General features: G+C 40.5%; 1 protein-coding gene across 12 annotated transcripts; it reads left to right on the top strand.

Moving 5' to 3' along the window:
• Nucleotides 1-2,080: 2,080 nt before the first annotated feature.
• On the top strand, nt 2,081-25,265 carry LOC139620190 (uncharacterized). Of its 12 annotated transcripts, XR_011690754.1 has the most exons (10): nt 2,081-2,386; nt 2,787-2,841; nt 2,929-2,960; nt 3,267-3,442; nt 6,855-6,948; nt 7,259-7,313; nt 7,635-7,666; nt 12,545-12,720; nt 22,670-22,978; nt 24,644-24,782. XR_011690754.1 is itself a non-coding variant. In XM_071475499.1 (9 exons), the coding sequence occupies exons 1-9, from the start codon at nt 2,368-2,370 to the stop codon at nt 24,761-24,763; spliced, it is 759 nt and encodes a 252-aa protein (XP_071331600.1). In that variant the 5' UTR covers nt 2,082-2,367; the 3' UTR covers nt 24,764-25,265. The 12 variants fall into 12 exon arrangements, 6 of the variants coding, with proteins under 6 accessions (XP_071331600.1, XP_071331598.1, XP_071331597.1 ...); XM_071475499.1 differs by lacking the exon at nt 22,670-22,978 and having other exon boundaries at nt 2,082-2,386; nt 24,644-25,265; XM_071475500.1 differs by lacking the exons at nt 22,670-22,978; nt 24,644-24,782 and adding an exon at nt 16,312-17,354 and having other exon boundaries at nt 2,084-2,386.
• The last annotated feature ends 179 nt before the right edge of the window (nt 25,266-25,444 follow it).

Here is a 25,444-nt window from a genome sequence, read left to right as displayed (position 1 = left end):
CTCACTTCAGGGGATAGTGTACGGAGGTACTGCTCCAGAATCAGTATTTCTTCAATTTCCTCCACTGTCTTCCTGGATGGCTTGACCCATTTCCTGTACAGATCTTTCAAACGATTATAAAGTTCACGAGGAGTCTCTCCAGGACGAATATCTGGCTCTCTGAACCTTTGCCGATACATTTCTTCATTAATTTCATATTTAGCCAAAATGGCCTCTTTAACATTATCATAGTCCATTGAATCCCCCATGTCCATAGCCACATATGCACCCCGTGCCTTACCAGACAGGTGAGGGACAAGATACACAGCCCACTCTTCTTTGGGCCACCTATAAGCAGTGGCTAGTCGTTCGAAAGTCGTTAAGTACTGCTCAATGTCATCTCCATCCTCAAACCTTGGAATTGTACCTCCACTCCAAGCTCTGGTCTGGGATGGAGCATGCAGGCTACTATTCGGGGTTGATGACTCCCTCTGTGGTAAAGGCTCTCCCAGGAGATCCCTTTCCTCTGGACGGCCTTGTTCCAACCTCCTATCAGCTTCCCGTCTGCCTGCATCCATCTCCTCCTGAAACATATTTAGCCGAACCTGCACACTTCTCCATCGTTGCTCCTGTTTGAAGGCCTCCTTCTCCTGGATTTTCATCTGCTTCTGTATTAGGGCATACAGTTGCTCAAACCCTCCCTGGTCAAGACTCTGAAGTCCGTCATCAGCTGCTACACCTGTCGCCTGGTCCAACCGGGCCTCCTGGCCACCTGGAGGAGGACCTGGGTCATGATGTACAATCCGGGCCTGATCACTCTGCATGGCCTTCTGCACACTCCTGGTGTTGTAGTGCCTCGCTTGCTTCCTGCTCTCCAGTGTCTATGAAGGCAAAAGATCCCACCACTGCCACCAAATGTGGTGTTGCCTCTCTCCGCAAAGGGCAGAGGATGATGTAAGCACCGGATGGTTTAAAAAGATGTTGAAAAAAACGTTGTCAGCAGGCGAGAGTCTGTGCTCAAAAGTGAATTTTTTTATTAACCAAGTACTACAAACAAAAAAAACACAAATGAATCCCGGGCAATTCAATGAAACAGAACTTAAACCATATCAAACAAATATTAAAATTGCAGCCTCACTCCAAGCTGCCACCTGCTCTACGTCTTTTCCCCCTCTCTCTGCCTCTCAATAGCCTGCACTTAATCTTCCCCTAAGTGGTGCATACCATCTTCCCAGGTAAGTGTGGGGGTGAGCTAAAATGCTCCCCATTCCAAGCACCCCACCCCACACTAAAATCTAACTGGATCTGCCAGCCCACACCTGTTTCCTCTCTCCCTGATGGAGCAGCCAATCAACTCCAACAATAATAATAACCATGATAATGTGGGGGATTAGGGCACAGTGAAAAGGGAATAGAACCACCTTTTCACATTGTGGATATCAGTAAATGTTCCAGTAACGATTTTAGTGAGCGACAAATTCACCAGCCTGCACTCATCTAACTTTCTTGGACTCACAATGGACACATTTCTTTTAAAAAGATCGAAATAAATGCAGCAGAACCAGAGACACTGTCTTTTCCCCATGCATTCTTCCTTCCTCTCAAAACCTCGTGCCCATATTACCCACAATGCAACTAGACCAGCTCCCTCTGGAGCCACAACAGGCTTTATACAACTCTTTCACTTATGCAGCAGTGCCCCCCAGATGTGGAAGCAGACTTTACTGTGTAGAATTAGTAGAGTTCATCTTTTATGTAATGTTAGTCCACTATAAATACAGCAGCACTGGACATAATTATTGGTCAGACAGGGAATCTATGACAGCTTTGGTTATTCAATAATTAGTAATTCAACTCACTCTCTTCATTTGTACCTGTTTTATTTTTGTACTTGATCTAAGGCTCAGCAACATTACAGTATGTAAAGAACCTCTTCAATGTTGTGTCTTTTTCTCGCTTGACCTGCGCGTTCACATGACCAGATAATGTCTTGAAAGTGGAGTCAGTTGGGAGATTCAGTGAGCTGTTTCAGTCATGTCAGTATATTAGTTCAACTTAATACCTCAGAATCTTTTTGTGCACAGCTGAAACCATGAAGAGTTAAATGGTTTTGACTGTTAGCTGAAGAATGTTCCTGTTAAAGAATGTTGAAGCTCCAGTTTTGCATCAGGCTCATCAAAAACTACCCCACAGTGTCAAGCTTGTTTCAGACCATGCTGTAGGAGTCAAAAACAGTGTCAACTGAGGGATTCTCACTGTAGCTGCCCACATTTGAATGATTTCACAGAGTTTAAGGACCAGGGAATAAAAGGTGGAAACATCTGAGAAGAAAAGGAGTTGAAGACTTTGCTGATCTTTTGCTGTTATCTGTGAGCTGCTTCACAAGCCATGGACAGATCTGACACTGGTGAGCTTCTTCAAGTCTTAATGCATTGCTGAGATTTGAGTCTCTGCCTGGTTTCAGCCTGGTATATATTCATTTAAATGTGACAATTGTGGCTCTATGAGTCATGCTGACTTTGCACTCACCATCTCTGTTGCAGAGATTTGAGGGAATGATGAATGATGAATTTATGTCTATCCTCTACTGAACTATTCTTAATATGTACTGATGTAAGATCATTTTATATGGATGAAAGTGTGAATAGTGCTGCAAACAGTGTAGCTTGATTTCTCAACTGCTGTCAGCTATGAATTTGGCATCGTCACCTGTGAGGATATTTGTGTGGATTGATTATGGCATTAGAGGTTGATAACTCATGTGCAAATGTCACTCTGTCATTATGACTCTTCATCTTTCTTGTCAGGTGAGATGAACCTTCACAGTCCCAATGCTACAGTCGTACACAGCGAGATCAACAGGTAAACTGAAAACACAGTTTATCAATTCAGTTTTTTTTGAGTTCATGTGATTACATCATATTTAGAGACATTGTGTGTGTTTGACAGAGGTCTGCGATTACCCTCCTTTTTCCACTCTGGTAAGTTCACTGTATACGTGAGTTTGTGTGTGTTTCTCATATAAACAAATGCAGTGAAATGTAGGGTACTATACACGCGCATACACACACTCACAATAAGATAATGCATTCCCCAGACCTTGAACCAAAACCTAATCTTAACCTGATCCCAAAATCCAACACTTAACCCTCAATGTCCTCACTTCCCCACACTTCATAGCCATACAATCACACACAGACACACAGACACAAACAGACACACACACACACACACACAGACACACACATATGCACTGTGACCATTAAGACTTGTCCATTTATCCTCAGGGTTGGCATCAGCCATTGGCGCCTTTTGCATCGCGCTGCTGTCAGGAGCTGCAGGAGGTCTGCTGCTGGGAGGGACAGCAGTCGTCGTGCTTCAGTCCCTGGAGCTTCTGGCTGACAACAGGCTGCTCGTGGACCAGTTAGAAAACTACATCAGGGACTACCCTCTTAAAGAAAATGTAGGTATTTTACAAAGGACAAGTAATGATCATATGTTAAACACTTACATATCCTTATTGGTCGAGGAGTTTGGTGTGTTTTCCTCAACCTTGTCACTTGCTGCAGGCATCTGTTGTGGATTATCAACATATGCACTGGTGACTAAAAAATATGGTGAGGCAGCAATGGGAAAGGCCCTTGTTCTGGCTGGACCAGTGTGTCTCATGGGTGTCACTGCAACTGGATACATTCTGGGTTCAGCTTTAGGAAGTTTTCTATCTATTACTTTCAGTTTAAAACTTTTCATGTGGTTCCTTATTAATTATTTATTATTTTTCTTATTCGTTTTTTGTCTTGTACCCATCCTTGCTTGCTTTGACTACAATTATATTACTCCATTTACAGTTTGGCTTCTTACACCAGCAACTGTAATGACTATAGCGTTAATTCATTTATACTTGACAACAAAGCTGATTCTTATGGTTGCATTATTTCCAACAATTTGGGGTGTAATTCTACTTGGAAACACATATGATTTCAAACTAACTACTGCATCTGTCCCATTGATGTTGTTCATAACTGATGTATTTAATATTGCAAGGCAGCCAATAGTCTCCTTACAGTCACCAACATCCACAAACACAAGCAGTGCTGTACTAGAGGGCATGTTTGTTGGAGTTTTAACTCCTCAGTTGTGGACAGCTGCTATAGGGACGTCATTATTTGTGTCTTGGCAAAAGGGTGGAGCACGTACAATCTGTGCTAGTGCTGCAGGTTCGGGTGCAGCAGTTTTAGGAGCTATAAAAGCAGCTCTACCTGTGCTGGGTCCAGGTCCCACTATAGGATCTCTGATAGGGCTGGCAGGGGCAGTAGGGGTGTCTCTTGCAGCGGGGGCAGCAGCAGCAGCAGATCACTATGGATTGTGGGGAAGGTTGGGGGTGACAGTGGGGGCAGCTGTAGGAGCTTTTCTGTCCTCATGTGCCCACAGTGGGCTGTCAGGGATGTTCATGGGTCTGTGTGCAGCTACAATTCCTGCTGGACTGTATTTTATGCCACTATTTTTGTTCCTGTGGCAGAAGTTTAAATTTTGTATATGTATAATAATAACTGTAATTGTTTTAATATGGTTATGTTTTACTGCCACTCTTGGCTCGGCTGTAAGTTTTTCAGTTTCCATAATTCTTCTTTTACTACTTATAATTTTCTTTGGTTGCATCCGGGCTTTTAATTTCATTCGCTCAAAATTTAATCAGTGAATCAGTGGTTTTAAATTTGAGAAGAGTAGTGATACCCTAGAGGCAGGAGAAGTTTATACAATGAAAAATATAGAATGTCCTCTTGTTGAAAGTGAGGACCATTTTACTTTTCAATGTAGTGCACAGAGATAAGCAGAGCATTTATCTACTGTAATGAAACCTAAAGCAGTTTTCTGATTTGTTCTGCCTTAACACCACAAATACATCCCACACTGCCACTGTTTTTCACTTGCTTTTGTCTTAGTTTGAAATAAAATACATTTTAAATTACTTTAAATACTGTGTCGCCTCCCTCTTTAAATCCTGTGTCACCTCACATGTGGCCTACATTTTGAGTACATTTTCAAATACTGTGGATATTTTTTGTTACACTGGAATCACATACAGAAGGGATCTCTCCATAGCCACATAATGGATGGAAAATTCTCTATATCACAGGAAAGGATATCACAGAAAAGCACTCGCTTTTTAATAAGGTGCAGGATAGTGTCGTATAGAAACTGATGAGGAAGAAAAACATTTTTACTGCGTATTTATGACTAAATCCTATTTTGACTTTTTACAAGTGAAATTCTGCCAGAATCCAACACTGCATTAAGTGTCACAATTAAGTGTCAGGGCAACGTCTAATGCCAACATTAACTTGATGAAGAATACTGATGACAGCTGATGTTGATAATTTGTTTGTTATAAATTCAGTTGTTAAGTAACCAAAATCCAACGTCTTCCAAATGTCTCATGCCCACACCTTCTTGGCATGTAAAATATTCACAATGTCAAGTATTCAGTGTTGGGTGATGTTACTCATATCCCAGATATTGGATTTGTGGATGGAAGGATGTCCGTATTTTGTTTTAAACTGATCTGCACATCAGACAGGCTTCTTTTAAAATGGACATCCAAATTTATGGATTAAATTCCATCTGACTTTGGCATCTCGAGGATGGATAAACAACAAAATTATCTTTCCCAAGACAAAATTAGTCCACTTATTAATTGATTTTGATCACTATGGAGCAGAAAGTCACACAGTTCTTCCTAACCTTGTCTGCTGTTTGGTGCTATAGGCAGCTAGAGTATAATTGGTTTATCAGAGATTTTTCTGTAACTCCACCGTACTCTAGCCATCTCTTTCTACTCCAGCTGTACACAATCCATCTGCACTTCCAGTGGAAATACAGTTGACAGGAATAAAGTTAATATATCACTAAAATTGAATATTGGATTTAAAAAGAAAAAGTGACTGAAATTAAAATAGGAGTCGAACAGGTAAAGAGTTGTATGGGCAAGCAGCTGATTATGACCCACATTTGTCGATCTCTAGCAGGGGCAGATTTTATGCCAGGTGATGCTGTATAGAGAGACAAGGAGGAGGAAGTTGGGATGGATGGAGTGACACATGTTTATTATGATGACGAATGGCCAGTACGCCTGTTGCTGGTATGCTCTTATGGGTCTTATTATTGTCTTATACTAGAACAACGAAGGCCCTCTAAAAAGTACTAATTTAATCCCAAACTCTACTGTACAGTCAGTGGAGTATGATGTTTCCTGTTAATCATGCTGTTATGTTATCACCTGCAAAATATTTTGTTGTTTTTGGTTTGACAGCAACAGCCCAAGAACCACACGCTTTGTAAACGCACTCCTTTGTTGGCATCCTTTGTCTTTTGTCTCTTTTTTCTCAGCCACTGCGTCCTGGTTACTGGAAGTTGGATCTTTCATGACAACCCAGATCTTGATCACTGAACACAAAACCTGATGAGCAACATTCATACTGTATTACTATACAAATAAATTTGCCCTGCCTTGCCAATATATATTTAATTTACGTATGCAAGTTTATGTGTGTGTGTGTGTGTGTGTGTGTGTGTGTGTGTGTGTGTGTGTATATGCATGCATGTGTGTGTGGGTGTGGGCCCCTGTGCAGGGTAGGTGACATGATCTTTTATTGTGTTCAACTTAAATTTGATTGATGTTTTCCTTTGTTCATCATCATCGTGACCTTTTTAAGGTAACAAATGTTGAACTTCCAGTTTGTGCACCAGGGGCCTTAAAAGCAACGCACCAGGCTGGCACAGAGAACAGAAGGACAGTATCTCCTGTGTTTTGTGTCTGAACTGAGAAGTAAAGTGACAGTTTTTCATTGCAACTGACTAACTTTGAATAATATCAGAAAATTTCAAGACCTGAAAGGTGGAAAGATCTGAGAATAGAAGAAGCTGAGACGTTTGCTGGCATCTGTTTAACGATGGACCAATCCGACACTGGTGAGCTTCCTTTTAGTCTGACCACACTATGGAGATTTGGGTCTTTGGTTTAAATGATACTGTAAGCTCACGATTTTTGAAGTCTGTTTATATGTAACTCTATTTACATGGTCTAAATAAACATTGCAACATTTTTTCTCTTGATCACACTGGCCCTCATCACTTACACTGGAAGCTCATTAGAAAAGTCTGATTAGCAAACACAGCTCACTGCAGTCTTCATGAGTATTTTAAAGACCTGAAAGACTGTGACCTTATCTTTTATACTGATGTATAAAGATGTTGATAAATGTACATTTCTCTCCTTCAGATCAGCCGAACCAGCAGATGCCTCGTGTTACAGAGGACTGCAGCAGAGTCAACAGGTGAATTAAACAATTAAAGGCTTATTTCAAGTCAGTACAAAGTAAAATAGTTAATCCTTCAATATTATATATGCCATTCATCTTAGTCTTAACAATAGTGTTTTATGTTTTACTTTAACAAAGTCAATACAACAGAAATCATTTTAGTTCTTATGGGTACATTAGCAGACCAGATAATGGATTTTCCCCCACACATGACAGTGATAATATTGATTAATGAAACCTTGCAATTTACAGATGGTGGCAGTCATATTTTTCTTTGCATAAGTCACATTTTTATTTACATATTTTTTTAACCTAAACGTTCATTGTTTATTTCAGAAGTATCAGACTACCTTCCTGTGTTACATCTGGTAAGTGGAGTGTATATTCTTACATAAAGTGATGATATTCAGAATGTGGTGTGAAGTCACTGCTCTGCAAGTCATGATAAGTTTCAGGTTTTGGCCAGGAAGTCCCATTTTAAAGTCCAATGTCAAGACTAACAAGTCTCAAATCTTTACCAAATTTACAGCTATTTATATTTAACAGTAACAGTGTGGTAGTTTTAAGGACAAGAGTGTTTTTTCTTATTGTTTCCTTATTATTGTTTAGAATTTTTAAACTTTAGAACATTTAAACGCTAAATTATCAGCTGTGTCTTGATCATCCCTGTGAAACAGTTACAATATGTAACTTCCGAGCCAAATGTTTGACACACTGATTTTTTATTGACCCCAGCAGTTATAAAATCCTCCTGTCTCCTCCTAACTCCTCCTGTCTTCATGTCTAAGCGTCCTTGGGCAAGACATTAAACCACATTCAGCTCCTGATGGGCAGCCTGGCTCTTTGTCCATTACAGTAGAAGAGAGTAGAAAAAGTTTTATCTTCGTGAACCTAATAAACTAGCAACTGAGTGTATCAAGATGATTTCTAGGACACAGGGTTGTCACATCTCAGCATGAAAATCTGACGTATCATCTGGTGTCTGCATGCGCTGCCATACATCTTTCCCTCCTGCTTGTGTAGCGTGATTGACTTGACGTCACTGTTTATCTGTCAACAAAAAAATGAAGAGTTGTTTTATGTAACATTTTTTTGTAATCTTTATCTTTAATCCAAGTCCAAGTGAAGTGAACAGTCATTGATGTAAAAGTAAAAGTTGAGTTGCAAGTCTTTGGGTTTAGTAAAGTCATGTGACTGGAGTACACACCTGTGTTGGTACTGTTCAGGAGAATGCCACACGCACACACACACACACTGGCAGGTCATCTACTGCCCTTATAATCCTCCATATTAAGCATCCATTTATCCTCAGGGTTGGCATCAGCCATTGGCGCCTTTTGCATCGGGCTGCTGTCAGGAGCTGTAGGAGGTCTGCTGCTGGGAGGGACAGCAGTCGTCGTGCTTCAGTCCCTGGAGCTTCTGGCTGACAACAGGCTGCTCATGGACCAGTTAGAAATCAATTATGATTTGAAAAAGACAGCAAAGGAAATTGTCCAACGGGAAACTGATAATCAAGTGCATGGCATTCCCATATCCATATTTGTACAGACGTTTGGTGTGTTTTCCTCTTTCTTGTCATTACTTGTAGGTATCTTTTTTGGATTATCAACATATGCTGTGGCGATTAAAAAACACGGTGAAGCCGTTGAAGCAGCAATGGGGAAGGCCTTTTCTCTGGCTGGACCAGTGTGTCTCATGGGTTTCACTGCAACTGGATGCTTTCTGGGTCTAGCTTTAGAAAGTTTTCTGTCTATTACTTTAAACATTAGTGTTTTAATGTGGCTTATTATTTCAGTAGTGGTAACATTTGTGTTTCTTGCCATTCAGTGCCTGTTCAACTTACATTTGAGGATTTATGAGGATTTATTGCTATTTATGTCTTTGATACCAGTTGCTTTATTAATAGCATTTATAACATGTTTTGCATCTGTTTCCACAAACACAAACACCAGCAGTGCTGTACTAGAGGGCATGTTTGTTGGAGTTTTAACTACTCAGATGTGGACAGCTGCTATAGGAATGTTATTATTTGTGTCTTGGCAAAGGGGTGGGGCACATAAAATCTGTGCTGGTGCTGCAGGTTCGGGTGGAGCAGTTTTAGCTGCTATAAAGGCAGCTCTACCTGTGCTGGGTCCAGGTCCCACTATAGGAGCTCTGACGGGAGTGGCAGGGGCAGTAGGGGTGTCTCTTGCAGCGGGGGCAGCAGCAGCAGATAACTATGGATTGTGGGGAAGGTTGGGGGTGACAGTGGGGGCAGCTGTAGGAGCTTTTCTGTCCTCATGTGCCCACAGCGGGCTGTCAGGGATGTTAATGGGTCTGTGTGCAGCTACAATTCCTGCTGGATCTTATCTTATCCTGCTGCATTCCCATTTTCCATAATGGTCGCTCAAAGCATGTTTTGGTATATTCCTGCATATACCCATAGTCCTTATATTATTTACCTACACCCTTTTGTTTCATGTAATGTGTGTATATATAATAATGTAATGAAATTTCATGTTATATGTATGTTTTATCTAGTAATAATATATCTATCAATGTTCCCTATGTTTCTTCCAATTTGAGGGGTAGATAGACACATTATTTGTGCCACAATTGCATAGAAGACAAACAAAAAGATAATCATATGCGGACAGATGGAGACTGTTGCTGCATTTTAGATCGGGTCCAGCTGAGTAGAACTTGCAGGGGTTTAACTGGACCTGACAAAATGAGCACAAGTTCAGATCAGAGCATTACAAACCTTCCCTTACAAACCTTTCTTCAACCATATTTGCAGAAGGTGTAAGTCAATCCTCAAAGAAAATGATATCTAGTGGCACTTGAATGATTTCTACACAACATAGAAAGTGGGTTAAGAGATTCTGAGGACATGGCAATGTGGTTTAAGAGACCACAAGATTTTGTTTTGGATAACACCTGTTCTTCAACTTAAACTGCAGCTAAAGTAATGTCAATGTTCTTTTTTCATTTTTTTTATTTTTATGGATGGATTCTGTTTATCAACTAGTGCTCTGTAAACAGCACACAAACATCTTGCATCTTTTGATTTGAAATGTTTTACCTTTTTATTAGTCAACTGAACACAAAATGTAATTGTTCAGAATAAAGAGCCTAAAAGATATTCCTGTGTCCTGTGCCAGTTTAATTTCACCAGGGTATACATCTTCAGCTCACTTTCTGACAAAGTGTTTAGAGAACACAGAGCACCTCCTTCTAGAATATATCTTATCATAAAGCTAGTGATAAAAGCTTATGTGTGAGCTCCTTTGTGCACCATGGTCTGTCAATGTAAACATGTTCACCTGAACTTCATCACAGAAAAAAGGGTTGTGTCCTGGTGGGAAAGTACTACAGAATGAGAACAGTTCAATTTTTTTGTTTAAATTGTGGATATCAGTAAATGTTCCAGTCACGATTTTAGTGAGCGACAAATTCACCAGCCTGCACTCATCTAACTTTCTTGGACTCACAATGGACACATTTCTTTTAAAAAGATTGAAATAAATGCAGCAGAACCAGAGACACTGTCTTTCCCCCATGCATTCTTCTTCCTTCTCAAAACCTTGTGCCCATATTACCCACAATGCAACTAGACCAGCTCCCTCTGGAGCCACAACAGGCTTTATACAACTCTTTCACTTATGCAGCAGTGCCCCCCAGATGTGGAAGCAGACTTTAATGTGTAGAATTGGTAGAGTTCATCTTTTATGTAATGTTAGTCCACTATAAATACAGCAGCACTGGACATAATTATTGGTCAGACAGGGAATCTATGACAGCTTTGGTTATTCAATAATTAGGAATTCAACTCACTCTCTTCATTTATACCTGTTTTATTTTTGTACTTGATCTAAGGCTCAGCAACATTACAGTATGTAAAGAACCTCTTCGATGTTGTGTCTTTTTCTCGCTTGACCTGCGCGTTCACATGACCAGATAATGTCTTGAAAGTGGAGTCAGTTGGGAGATTCAGTGAGCTGTTTCAGTCATGTCAGTGTATTAGTTCAACTTAATACCTCAGAATCTTTTTGTGCACAGCTGAAACCATGAAGAGTTAAATGGTTTTGACTGTTAGCTGAAGAATGTTCCTGTTAAAGAATGTTGAAGCTCCAGTTTTGCATCAGGCTCATCAAAAACTACCCCACAGTGTCAAGCTTGTTTCAGACCATGCTGTAGGAGTCAAAAACAGTGTCAACTGAGGGATTCTCACTGTAGCTGCCCACATTTGAATGATTTCACAGAGTTTAAGGACCAGGGAATAAAAGGTGGAAACATCTGAGAAGAAAAGGAGTTGAAGACTTTGCTGATCTTTTGCTGTTATCTGTGAGCTGTTTCACAAGCCATGGACAGATCTGACACTGGTGAGCTTCTTCAAGTCTTAATGCATTGCTGAGATTTGAGTCTCTGCCTGGTTTCAGCCTGGTATATATTCATTTAAATGTGACAATTGTGGCTCTATGAGTCATGCTGACTTTGCACTCATCATCTCTGTTGCAGAGATTTGAGGGAATGATGAATGATGAATTTATGTCTATCCTCTACTGAACTATTCTTAATGTGTACTGATGTAAGATCATTTTATATGGATGAAAGTGTGAATAGTGCTGCAAACAGTGTAGCTTGATTTCTCAACTGCTGTCAGCTATGAATTTGGCATCGTCACCTGTGAGGATATTTGTGTGGATTGATTATGGCATTAGAGGTTGATAACTCATGTGCAAATGTCACTCTGTCATTATGACTCTTCATCTTTCTTGTCAGGTGAGATGAACCTTCACAGTCCCAATGCTACAGTCGTACACAACGAGATCAACAGGTAAACTGAAAACACAGTTTATCAATTCAGTTTTTTTTGAGTTCATGTGATTACATCATATTTAGAGACATTGTGTGTGTTTGACAGAGGTCTGCGATTACCCTCCTTTTTCCACTCTGGTAAGTTCACTGTATACGTGAGTTTGTGTGTGTTTCTCATATAAACAAATGCAGTGAAATGTAGGGTACTATACACGCGCACACACACACTCACAATAAGATAATGCATTCCCCAGACCTTGAACCAAAACCTAATCTTAACCTGATCCCAAAATCCAACACTTAACCCTCAATGTCCTCACTTCCCCACACTTCATAGCCATACAATCACACACAGACACACAGACACAAACAGACACACACACACACACACACACAGACACACACATATGCACTGTGACCATTAAGACTTGTCCATTTATCCTCAGGGTTGGCATCAGCCATTGGCGCCTTTTGCATCGGGCTGCTGTCAGGAGCTGCAGGAGGTCTGCTGCTGGGAGGGACAGCAGTCGTCGTGCTTCAGTCCCTGGAGCTTCTGGCTGACAACAGGCTGCTCGTGGACCAGTTAGAAAACTACATCAGGGACTACCCTCTTAAAGAAAATGTAGGTATTTTACAAAGGACAAGTAATGATCATATGTTAAACACTTACATATCCTTATTGGTCGAGGAGTTTGGTGTGTTTTCCTCAACCTTGTCACTTGCTGCAGGCATCTGTTGTGGATTATCAACATATGCACTGGTGACTAAAAAATATGGTGAGGCAGCAATGGGAAAGGCCCTTGTTCTGGCTGGACCAGTGTGTCTCATGGGTGTCACTGCAACTGGATACATTCTGGGTTCAGCTTTAGGAAGTTTTCTATCTATTACTTTCAGTTTAAAACTTTTCATGTGGTTCCTTATTAATTATTTATTATTTTTCTTATTCGTTTTTTGTCTTGTACCCATCCTTGCTTGCTTTGACTACAATTATATTACTCCATTTACAGTTTGGCTTCTTACACCAGCAACTGTAATGACTATAGCGTTAATTCATTTATACTTGACAACAAAGCTGATTCTTATGGTTGCATTATTTCCAACAATTTGGGGTGTAATTCTACTTGGAAACACATATGATTTCAAACTAACTACTGCATCTGTCCCATTGATGTTGTTCATAACTGATGTATTTAATATTGCAAGGCAGCCAATAGTCTCCTTACAGTCACCAGCATCCACAAACACAAGCAGTGCTGTACTAGAGGGCATGTTTGTTGGAGTTTTAACTCCTCAGTTGTGGACAGCTGCTATAGGGACGTCATTATTTGTGTCTTGGCAAAAGGGTGGAGCACGTACAATCTGTGCTAGTGCTGCAGGTTCGGGTGCAGCAGTTTTAGGAGCTATAAAGGCAGCTCTACCTGTGCTGGGTCCAGGTCCCACTATAGGAGCTCTGATGGGGCTGGCAGGGGCAGTAGGGGTGTCTCTTGCAGCGGGGGCAGCAGCAGCAGCAGATCACTATGGATTGTGGGGAAGGTTGGGGGTGACAGTGGGGGCAGCTGTAGGAGCTTTTCTGTCCTCATGTGCCCACAGTGGGCTGTCAGGGATGTTCATGGGTCTGTGTGCAGCTACAATTCCTGCTGGACTGTATTTTATGCCACTATTTTTGTTCCTGTGGCAGAAGTTTAAATTTTGTATATGTATAATAATAACTGTAATTGTTTTAATATGGTTATGTTTTACTGCCACTCTTGGCTCGGCTGTAAGTTTTTCAGTTTCCATAATTCTTCTTTTACTACTTATAATTTTCTTTGGTTGCATCCGGGCTTTTAATTTCATTCGCTCAAAATTTAATCAGTGAATCAGTGGTTTTAAATTTGAGAAGAGTAGTGATACCCTAGAGGCAGGAGAAGTTTATACAATGAAAAATATAGAATGTCCTCTTGTTGAAAGTGAGGACCATTTTACTTTTCAATGTAGTGCACAGAGATAAGCAGAGCATTTATCTACTGTAATGAAACCTAAAGCAGTTTTCTGATTTGTTCTGCCTTAACACCACAAATACATCCCACACTGCCACTGTTTTTCACTTGCTTTTGTCTTAGTTTGAAATAAAATACATTTTAAATTACTTTAAATACTGTGTCGCCTCCCTCTTTAAATCCTGTGTCACCTCACATGTGGCCTACATTTTGAGTACATTTTCAAATACTGTGGATATTTTTTGTTACACTGGAATCACATACAGAAGGGATCTCTCCATAGCCACATAATGGATGGAAAATTCTCTATATCACAGGAAAGGATATCACAGAAAAGCACTCGCTTTTTAATAAGGTGCAGGATAGTGTCGTATAGAAACTGATGAGGAAGAAAAACATTTTTACTGCGTATTTATGACTAAATCCTATTTTGACTTTTTACAAGTGAAATTCTGCCAGAATCCAACACTGCATTAAGTGTCACAATTAAGTGTCAGGGCAACGTCTAATGCCAACATTAACTTGATGAAGAATACTGATGACAGCTGATGTTGATAATTTGTTTGTTATAAATTCAGTTGTTAAGTAACCAAAATCCAACGTCTTCCAAATGTCTCATGCCCACACCTTCTTGGCATGTAAAATATTCACAATGTCAAGTATTCAGTGTTGGGTGATGTTACTCATATCCCAGATATTGGATTTGTGGATGGAAGGATGTCCGTATTTTGTTTTAAACTGATCTGCACATCAGACAGGCTTCTTTTAAAATGGACATCCAAATTTATGGATTAAATTCCATCTGACTTTGGCATCTCGAGGATGGATAAACAACAAAATTATCTTTCCCAAGACAAAATTAGTCCACTTATTAATTGATTTTGATCACTATGGAGCAGAAAGTCACACAGTTCTTCCTAACCTTGTCTGCTGTTTGGTGCTATAGGCAGCTAGAGTATAATTGGTTTATCAGAGATTTTTCTGTAACTCCACCGTACTCTAGCCATCTCTTTCTACTCCAGCTGTACGCAATCCATCTCCACTTCCAGTGGAAATACAGTTGACAGGAATAAAGTTAATATATCACTAAAATTGAATATTGGATTTAAAAAGAAAAAGTGACTGAAATTAAAATAGGAGTCGAACAGGTAAAGAGTTGTATGGGCAAGCAGCTGATTATGACCCACATTTGTCGATCTCTAGCAGGGGCAGATTTTATGCCAGGTGATGCTGTATAGAGAGACAAGGAGGAGGAAGTTGGGATGGATGGAGTGACACATGTTTATTATGATGACGAATGGCCAGTACGCCTGTTGCTGGTATGCTCTTATGGGTCTTATTATTGTCTTATACCAGAACAACAAAGGCCCTCTAAAAAGTACTAATTTAATCCCAAACTATAATGTCTTCATAAACCTCACCAGATAGTTTTTGTGACTACAATTAAGCAAACTGTGACTGTTCCTTAAGATTAATCCTGTGTTTATTATTTGTAACCATGGCAATGAAGGTCCAGTATGCCACCCACCATATTTCAAGATGGGTTACAACACAGGATTATACAATATAATGCTACCCCATTAGAAAAACTAAATACTGTGTACTGAATGCTAACTAAGCCTTGTAACAAATACCAACATTGTGAAATGTAGCTAGATTGTAGATACGAAATAAATAATCTAAAAATAGTGTTTAAATGGAGGACAGTCATAGATGTTGTATGGAAAATTAGTTTCACTCATATAAAATGACGAACTAAATTTCTCCCCGTACTCTAACGAACATCCTTTACTAACTTGCTTATATTGTGGACCCTCTTTATTTGTGTGTCTGTGTTCAGTGCATTCCGCATTGTAAACCCATGGAGTTTCAAACATGTGTGTGTGCCATGTGTGTGTATATATAAGCTCCACATGTGATAACATTCTCCCATTTCTCATGGTGGAAATATTTATGCTAAGTCCTCATTTGAGCGTGCAGTTCAAACAGACAGGGTCCAGTGTTCTTTCCCCTTTTTCCAGACGCAGTCAGCCTCCGGGAGGCATTCCCATACAAAGATGAAGCATTGTGAGCGTGACCTGACTCGCTGCTCTCCCCTGCCCCAGTATATGTGTTTATATCAAAACCTGATATCCATTTTCCATCACTCCTCTAGCTTGGAGGTATTTATTTTTAGCAAGCAAGGAACTGTTTCAAGGGAGCTGTGATATGTAAATAGTTGTGATCCGTCACAGGTGTCCCATTGCCCACAGAGAGGACGCACAGTCTGATGATGTTTAAAGAGAAGAAGATGAAAAGGAGTCCGTCACTTTGGCAGCGGTCTGTGCACAGAGTATATATCCACACTCATTTCCACAACAACAATTTGAAGCATTGTAGAGCAGGATTGTTACAGTAACCCAAGCTTTCATATGTAAATATTTTTTGTCACTCAACACCAGACTGATTGTGTTAATACTAATTTGATCATTGTGTGACTGCATGCCCAGTTTTGTCATATAAAGTTTAAGAATATGTTACTCATACTCTCCTCAAACCTTTTTTCAAAATCGTTCAACCTGTGCTAAATACTGTTTTATTTTGATAATGGATCAAATGACGATGTGAAACCCCACTGAAATGTTGCTTCTACCCACTTTCAGCTTATTGTTGTGTTTTTTTCATCTGACAACTCCACTCACATCAGCCCTGTTTTCAATCACAGCAGGCAGCTGTTTTATCTCATAAACACATTACACACTACAAGCAAAAGTTAGGGATGAAAGTAATCAAGCATCCAGCAGCTGAAAGACAACATTTTTCCTTTGAATATGAGGAAACTAAAACAGAGCCAAAATGAGATCGAATACTGGACTTACACTGACCAGGCCGCAGACTTGATCAGGCCACAGACTTCTCTCCAAATCAGTGCTAATTGTTGGTCTGTGGTTGTCTGCTTAGAGATTCACCATCATCAACTTCTAGCAAGGCAGTGATGTGGTAGATGTGGTGTTTTTAGCTCATTCCCCTGCCCCTGACCAAAGGCATCAATAAACTAGCTAACCTAGCTATGAGCTAAGTATCAAAATTATCATTCAATGATTCTCAAGAAAAAGATTTGTGTGTATCCTACCAAATTTGCGAAACCAAATTTAAAAACACTCCATATTTACACCGGACTATCTTCTTCCTTGTCCATGTGGACAGTTTGGAACTGTTTGAATTCCCATCCCACAGGGTCTCCATGGGGTGTGTTTTGTCCCTAAAAAAAACAACATTATTTCTCCCCAAGGGAAAATTCATATGGTGTATTTTACACATTTGAGCTATTTTGCACCAGCTGCAAGACCACATTTTGCCATGATGACACACACACACACACACACACACACACACACACACACACACACACACGCTCACAAGGAGGGGATTGTGACATAATACCAGCCACACATTGCTACTGTTATCAAAATTCTTTCACTTTGCTAACTCCTTGTGTAATTGACTTAGCTATTCTCTTCTTTGCTGTTCAAACTACATGTTACATTACCTACGCTGCCCTGACCTTAGCTGGGGCAACAGATGTTATGTACATTCAACAACCTTACTGAGCCATGATGCCAGAGGGACAGTAAGAAGGAAATTGTTAGGAGCAGCTCATACCTTGATGACCAGAGGCTGTGATAAAAACACACTGGTTAGATTGTAGGTTTGTCACCAGGCTTAGAGCATACCAGCTAATCACAATCACACATGGTGGGCTCTATGAGCAGCGCCATATAACTGCATGGTCACATTAACTTCAGCCATATCCTTCATTCATCCATTTGACAAGTCACAATGTCTAAACCTTTACCTTTTTGAAAACCTAACACCAATAGACATTTGTACTGTTGACTCCCACATTTAAGTCCCAGAAAGTTCGAATTTCTCGACAAATGTGGAGGTTGTTATTTAAATAAATGCAAATCTCTCTTTTGGTCATCACCCTCTCTTTAACACACCACACAGAAAACCCCATGGACATCTTTTGATATCCAGTGTTGCTACAATAAAAGCCCCCTGATAGGGGCATACAACCGGTTTACAGTCTATTATAGGCACATCTGGGCACTGTGTGGAGGTTTGTGTCATTGAACTTGTACAGGGCGTAGAAGAAGAAGTAGAAGAAGAAAATAAAAATAAGACTTGTGCTGTGTTCGGAACCACCTACTAACGTACTACTCATACTAAGTGTGATGTCAAAATGAGTATGTAGTGTGTTCCAGCTGTGTGTTCAGTATGTGAGTTTTGTGTACACGAGAAATACCCAGATGTATACTAGATTAGCAAGAGTTTCTCAGTATGCGCCATGAGCATACTGGACACACTCAAGTGCCCCATGATGCATTGCGGCTCTTCAAACCAGGATGGCAGGCAACGAGGCGGAGGCTCCTGGCACAAGCCAGCAACAAATCAACACTCAAACGCTCCTCTGGACCCAGGATGTTACGGTAAACTACACTGGCCAGCTGCCCTCCCCAAATCTCTGAAATTGTTGGAGCAGATTTACAAATAGACGTTACTTATAGATAAGGACCAAAATTGTAGGTCTATACAGTTATATTCTCACCTGAAAAATGTTAACATTAACAGTGTTATTAGCGAATAGTGTAACAGCTTTCAGTCTTCTCTAAAATCCCCGCCAGTTGTCGCTGTCACTGGATACTGGCTGCATACGTCATTGTGAACACAGCTTGGTAATGGCACACTGATTTGTTAATTTAGTAGGTAATAAACAGTATATACTCAATGAGTATGTAGTAGGCAATACGTTAGTAGGCGGCTCCGAACACAGCCTTGGTCAAAAAGCTTGGTCAGAAACCTCCAGCAGCTTTTTTAGAGATGTGGGTCTGCATATTACATATACTACTTCAGATATTGTGGCATAATTGTGTGTGCACAGTCCTGTGCGCACAAGAGAAATGGTATCATCAGACAATGGAGGTTTCTCTTCTTGTTGTGGACTTGAGCCATCGCTGAGTTGACTCAGTGGAGAGACTTTTTCAGTTCTGTGTCATGTGCAAAACCATTTTCCAGCGTCTTCATCAGAGGGAAGCATCTTGTCTCTGAAAAGCATCATGCAAACAATGGACTCTTCTCTTGTGGGGGTGTGGCTCTGGGCCATGCTGGAAACTCACCCACAGCTTTGGAGAGCAAAGTCCACGCTGGAGCTGGACTGAGGCTTGTTCTAGACGTGGTTCAGTGGATGAAAGAAACAAAATGTCCCACAGGCCTCGCTCTGAATCACAGAACTCATTCCTTCCTTAATGCTGTGATTAGACCTCAGTGCGGCGGTGCTGACTGAATGCCAGCCCTTCCCTCCCTCCAGGTCTGTGCTGAGAAACTACAGCCAAGTCACTGCCAGTGCAATAAAGCACACTCCTTCTGTTGTTTCACAAACAAGAACAACTTTCTGTGTCACTGCTTTAGATAGTTTTAGCTAATTTGCCAAACAATGCATTTACGTTAACACAGAACCAGGGATTCACTTCAGTACTGTACTTAAGAGTCAGTGCTTTACTTGGGTATAATTTTTTTGGAAACATATGACTTCAATGCACCTAAAAGACAAGTATTGTACTTTTGACTTCACAACATTTCTATTAAATACTTGTTACACTGAAGCAGAGCTTTTAGTCAGCAGAATACATTTTATTTTATTTTCTAAAATGTGATAGGTCATAGGCTGTGTTTGTCGCAGAAGAAAAAACAAGCTCAACAGCTCAAGCTGAACTTGGCAGTAGCCTAACAAAGGCTACGTTAGATAAAGATGAGAAAAAAAGATTGCCACAACCATACAACAACCATATATTAAAGCCATGGTTGACATTTAAATATTAAGAAAGATTTCTTTCGTTTTAAATGTTTGTTGTATTTATCACGAACAAACATCATCACTGCCTACAAAAATTAGCCATCCAACTTGAGAAAGCATGTCTAGGTATGTAGTGTTTATTTAATTGCAGATAAACTTTTAAACTGACAACTTGTAGAAGTTGTCTTTCCTTTTGGGGGATTCAATTGTGTTTTCAGCTTTGTAGCATATTCTAAGCTCGAAGCTTTTTACTCTACAGGTTTTCCAATTAGTCAGTCATTCAGTAGGTTGTTTAGGTTGTGTAAATGCTCCGTGGAACAATTCAACAATGTGTTGACATGAAAAAAAAATGTACTTTTTAATATTAAGCATTTTTAAAAGCAAGTACCATGGTACTTTAAGTCAAGTAAAAATTTGACTGAACTACTTTAACTTGTATTGGAGTAATATTTGACCAGGAGTATCTCTATTTTGACTCATGTAATAGAGTTGTGTACTTAGTCTACCTCTGCAGAGAATACAAAAAGTTATTTTTGTTTTGATGAATTGATGGCGTCTGACATGAGGTCGTAGTTTAAGGTAAAAGGATTTATTATTGTACTTCTGTATTTATTTTTATAATATTTTCTAAAGGATTGTATACTGTCATCTCTATTCATCTTCAATCACTAATGATGGCAGACCTGGCAACTGCAACAATTTAATTTTGTTTACCCAACAGAAAATAAACAATGAAAGACATATTACCTAAGTCCATTACTGCATCTGGCTGGAATGTAATGTCCTAAGAATATCATCACTGTTTCTAAAGCAGAAAGATCAACCACGTGGCAGGAAAATGTAGGTGAACTTTGTCTGACTTTCAAACCAAAAACAAAAACATTTGTGGGGCTTCTTTTTTCTTTTCTCTGAACTACATAAAAAGCAACTGATGCTGGTGCTGAGCTGTGGAGAAGGGAGACAGGAGAGGACAGAGAACCAGGCAGTGAGAGGGGGGATGGTAGCAACTTACTTTGGAGGAAATCTGGAACCTATAAACTTGGGCAACTTCTATGACAAGAAGCAAACGTCACAACGGTTGATTTGGTTGGCTGTACGGCACACCTTTGTCTCCGCCTCGTCCCTTTGATCGGACCAATCGCTTAAGATTCATTCTTCCTGTTGTCTTAAGCTCAGCTGTCCAAAAAAGTCCTCTGGTCCAATCAGTGAGTCAGATGGGTGGGTAGCTGAAAGTTTCATGGTCCCCTCCCTTTAAAAAGTCAGATTCAGGTTGCTGTTGTCTCACATGCAGCCACAGGAGCGAGGCATGAGAAAAGCCCAGTTTGCCGATGCAGTGTACACTTACAGAGACTGGGAAGATATCATTGGTTTCTATGTGTGTGGATGAAGAAGCACTGTAGTCCAAAAACTGAGTGCTGATTACTCTCCCATTTTGGTTGGGGACGTTTGGAATGTAACTAAGTTTAAAACTGATAACTGTTGGAGAAGAAGGAGCGACACAGCAGAAGAAAAGACACACAACGTAACAGAGGGAGTTCCTGAAGACGAACTGAACAGTTTAAAAGAAGCAGAGGGGGAGTGGAGAGAAACACACCAAAGGAAAGAGAGAAACGCTGGAGATATTCAGAGAAGCAGTGAAGGATAACGAGTCTTATAAAGAGGAGAGAAGACAGAAGAAAAACGTTGCCAAGCATGAGAGAGGAGGAGCAGTCAAATGATGACCACCCTGAGGGAGGGGTGGTTTCCAGCAAGGAGAACATGGGGAGACCACCTTCTAATGCATGTCCTGTTGTTGTAGCAACACCAGGGGTCACCGGGCGTAAACGGCCCACAGGCTCACATACAGAGGATCACATTACCACAGTTACTCCTACTACATCAGCAAACTATGGCAAGGTCAAGCCAGGGGACGACATCCAGATCTACACCCCGACTGGACCCAAAAAACTCAAGAGGAGTCCTCAACATCGGCCACCTTCCTCAGGCCCATCGCTTTCTCCTGTCCTTGGTCCTAGTCCTGGAGGTCTCTCAGCTCTTGAGGACCCACACGCCCAGCGGGTGATTGCCAACATCCGGGAGCGCCAGCGGACACAGTCTTTGAACGAAGCCTTTGCCTCATTGCGTAAAATAATCCCTACACTCCCCTCGGACAAACTGAGCAAGATCCAGACCCTTAAGTTGGCATCACGCTACATTGACTTCCTGTACCAGGTACTGCAGAGTGATGAGATGGACACTAAGCTGGCTGGATGTAACTACCTGGCCCATGAAAGACTGAGCTACGCCTTCTCTGTCTGGAGGATGGAGGGGGCCTGGTCAACCATGTCTGCAGGTCATTAACCCTGCCTGAAAGCAAGACTTGTCTTTTGACTGCTGCCCTAAAACATACGATAAATTCCTCATGATGGAAATTCTTACTTGACACAGACAGCTGACTAGTGGACTCACTATTTAACACCTCAATGTAGCTTGCCTCAATGGAAAGACTATCTGACACATGACAGTTCTATGTGAGCATTTAAGCCACTACGCTTTCATTAAATAACAGTAGCTGACATCGTTGTCAGCCTACTTATCAGATGTAAATATGGATTCTGGTGATTCTATTGTTTTGCTTGGCACAAGCAGCTATTACTGCCCACGTGTGCCAGTAATAGGTTTGGAGAAATGTACCACAACAGGGACGTTGTACTCAGTGAATGATTCCTGGCTCTTAAAAGGATTTTTTTTACTACATTTGTACTCTGTTTACATAGATCAGTGGAGGGCAGGACAGGCGAGAGACAAAACAGCCAGACTTCGTTCAACATTTATTCAGTTCAACAACCTGGAGGTTAAGGATGCGATGCCCTAAATGTTGCCTCCACATGGTTTATTCTGCTGGAGCCTCCCTGACCCCTCGGCTTTCTTGGGTTTCCAAAGCCTGACCTCTGGTTTCGTCCTCATCATCACTCTTGATTTTATCACCATAACTGCCATCAGTGTCATCATCATCATCATCATCATCATCATCATCATCATCATCATCATCATCATCATCATCATCACCATGGTCTTCATCATAGGTATGCATACTATGAGCCACACTGCATCCTTATTTTATGTTTTTATTTAACTAAATTTCTGCCTTGAAACAGCAAGTGTGAGCAAGTTTTGTATAATACATAAAGAGCAGCAACCAGGAGATTAGACCAAGGTCAGAACTAAGAAAATGGATGAAATTGGATGTTTTAAGACAGATTGGACCTTTGACTTTCCCATACCCTTTCAACTCCTACTTTTTCCGAGAGTCTGACATATTATGAATCCCTGACCACCTCTGAACCCAAACGACAGTGGAAAAAGTAGCCGCGGGCAGCCGTCATCCTGACTTAAGTTTCTTCTCTTTATACCCAAACCAAGCCCCTTTGTTTCTTCCACAGCCAAAAAAAACTCTCCTCTTGAAATTCTTTCCTCTCATTTTGGCCCAAATTTGCTTGCGTTGCATGAAACCGTGATACAGCTACAGCGAGCTGACGAGGAGGCGTAATGAAAACAAACGGTCTCTAAAGGCCATGAATCATGTGTGTCACCATCAAAGGGGGAGGCTGATGTGCCTCCCTGCTGGGCTCCCATAAACCACTGGGAGTGATGGAGGAGGTGAGAGCTGATTTATACACACACAAATGAGCTATCATGCATAGGTGTAGTTGTGCGCACGCACCCAGGCACAAAAACACACACATGCCCCCACGTCTTGAGTTTTAAAAAGAACCCGAGTGCCCTTGTCTTTAAGAGTCCACATCCATAATTACCAAATTATACACATGCACTAGAGCAACAAAAGCCAGTTTTTACATTATTGTGCCTCTGATTTTGGCCTCACATGAAAGAGACCTAACGCCAAGCAAACATAACCTGCAACATTTAGCTTTTATTTCATATAAACAACCAAACAAAGGAAATGAGAGTTGACATGGTGTTTGTATTCAACACATATCCATGACAAACCACTTCTTCCTTCATTGCCAATATGCATGAAGCCCAGCAACCTATCATTAGACTGTCGCAGGGAGGTAGCTAATGTTTCCAGCTCCTATGAAGTCTTTTACTGAGCCCCACAGTCAGCACAGTGTGGTCTCAGAGGACTAACCTTCGCTGACATGTTCCAAGACACTTGACATTTAAAAGGAATTCAGTTCTGGGGGAGAAAAAAAAGCAGCCACTGTGCATTTTGTTTATAAAATGAGAGCAGCCTTAAGAGTCAGGCAGATGAATTTTGAGTGTATATTAATTCCAGACAGCATTCATCTATGTACTGAGACAGGATGGCAACTGCAAGTTTACTCTAGAACTTTGCTTGGTGTCGTGATTAATGATATGTGAAATTTTGCAATGATCCAGAGTTCATTTTTCTAACTCCCATATATGTCTCAGTTTAATGCCCATGCGTCAACCTGTATTATCTGAATTGAATTAAGCTTTCTGACTTGACATATTGAAGATGTTTAGGTTAAAAAACATAACATGTATTTCTGTTTTTGTTTTCCAACGATGAAATGAATTAGGGGATGACTTTTATCTTCCTTCTGTGGCTTTTTGGAAATATGAAGTGTCCTTCAGCAGCAGTAATTTGGAATAATCATATTCCTATGTCCAACATTCAATAATCAATTCATTAAAATGTGATCACTACTAACTCTTATATGAATATAGGTGTCAGTGACATGTCTGCATTTTTGTCTTCCCAGCTGCTGAATAAAGTGACTGTGATCTTCGTTGTACATTTCCATTGCCATCATTTCTACCATTACAATCATATGGACTTTGATGCAAACGGAAACCTTTCGGTACCTCACTTTTGGATATAAAAGACTATTTGGAAATAATAAAAAGCTCCCGATCAAGATCCCAATCCACAGTGGGGAAAGGGGACGTCTCTTTGGACCAGCTAAACTAACAAAACGCTGTCATTTATTGAGAGGAAATTGACAAAACAGGTCAAATTGTTGTTTCAAGTTGTCGTGTAGTATTTGTGTTCAGTTTTTTTGTTCCATACTATACCCTAGATATTATTCTAAGGAAACTTATATAATAGCTGTCACTGGAAAAAGACTGCAGACTTCAATCTCAGATAATAGTGCGTTCATCTCTTGTACATGTGTTTACAGCCAGAGTGTGAGGCTTTGCTTTTTTGTAAGAGCATTTACTTGAAGTATATACAGTGTGGTGCTTTATGAAAAATGACACTGACACAGTATGACTGATTACAAACATTATAAGCAGAAAAATCCCTGCAGAATTAGATTTAGTGATACACACTGCACGTGTATCATTATTTGTTTGAAAAATAAAACTGTCTTCAAAAAGGTTCCTGTTGTTTGGCTAAAACTGTATGATGAACAGTGCAAAGATTTACGCTGGCACCACACCCTCTTTGTCTCCTGTCTCTCTTGTTAAACTGTCTCCCTTGTTTTCCCTTCCTTCCTCCTTCCCCCGCTCTCTTTTTTAATGAGGTCTGTGTGCCTTTGCCTGGTCAGTCAGGAACAGTT

Source organism: Trachinotus anak, unplaced genomic scaffold (genome assembly GCF_046630095.1).
Source record: "Trachinotus anak isolate AG129_WGS33_773 ecotype Australia unplaced genomic scaffold, CSIRO_AGI_Tana_v1 ptg000004l, whole genome shotgun sequence".
Lineage (NCBI taxonomy): Eukaryota > Metazoa > Chordata > Actinopteri > Carangiformes > Carangidae > Trachinotus > Trachinotus anak.
This window is presented reverse-complemented; position numbering and strand designations above follow the sequence as displayed.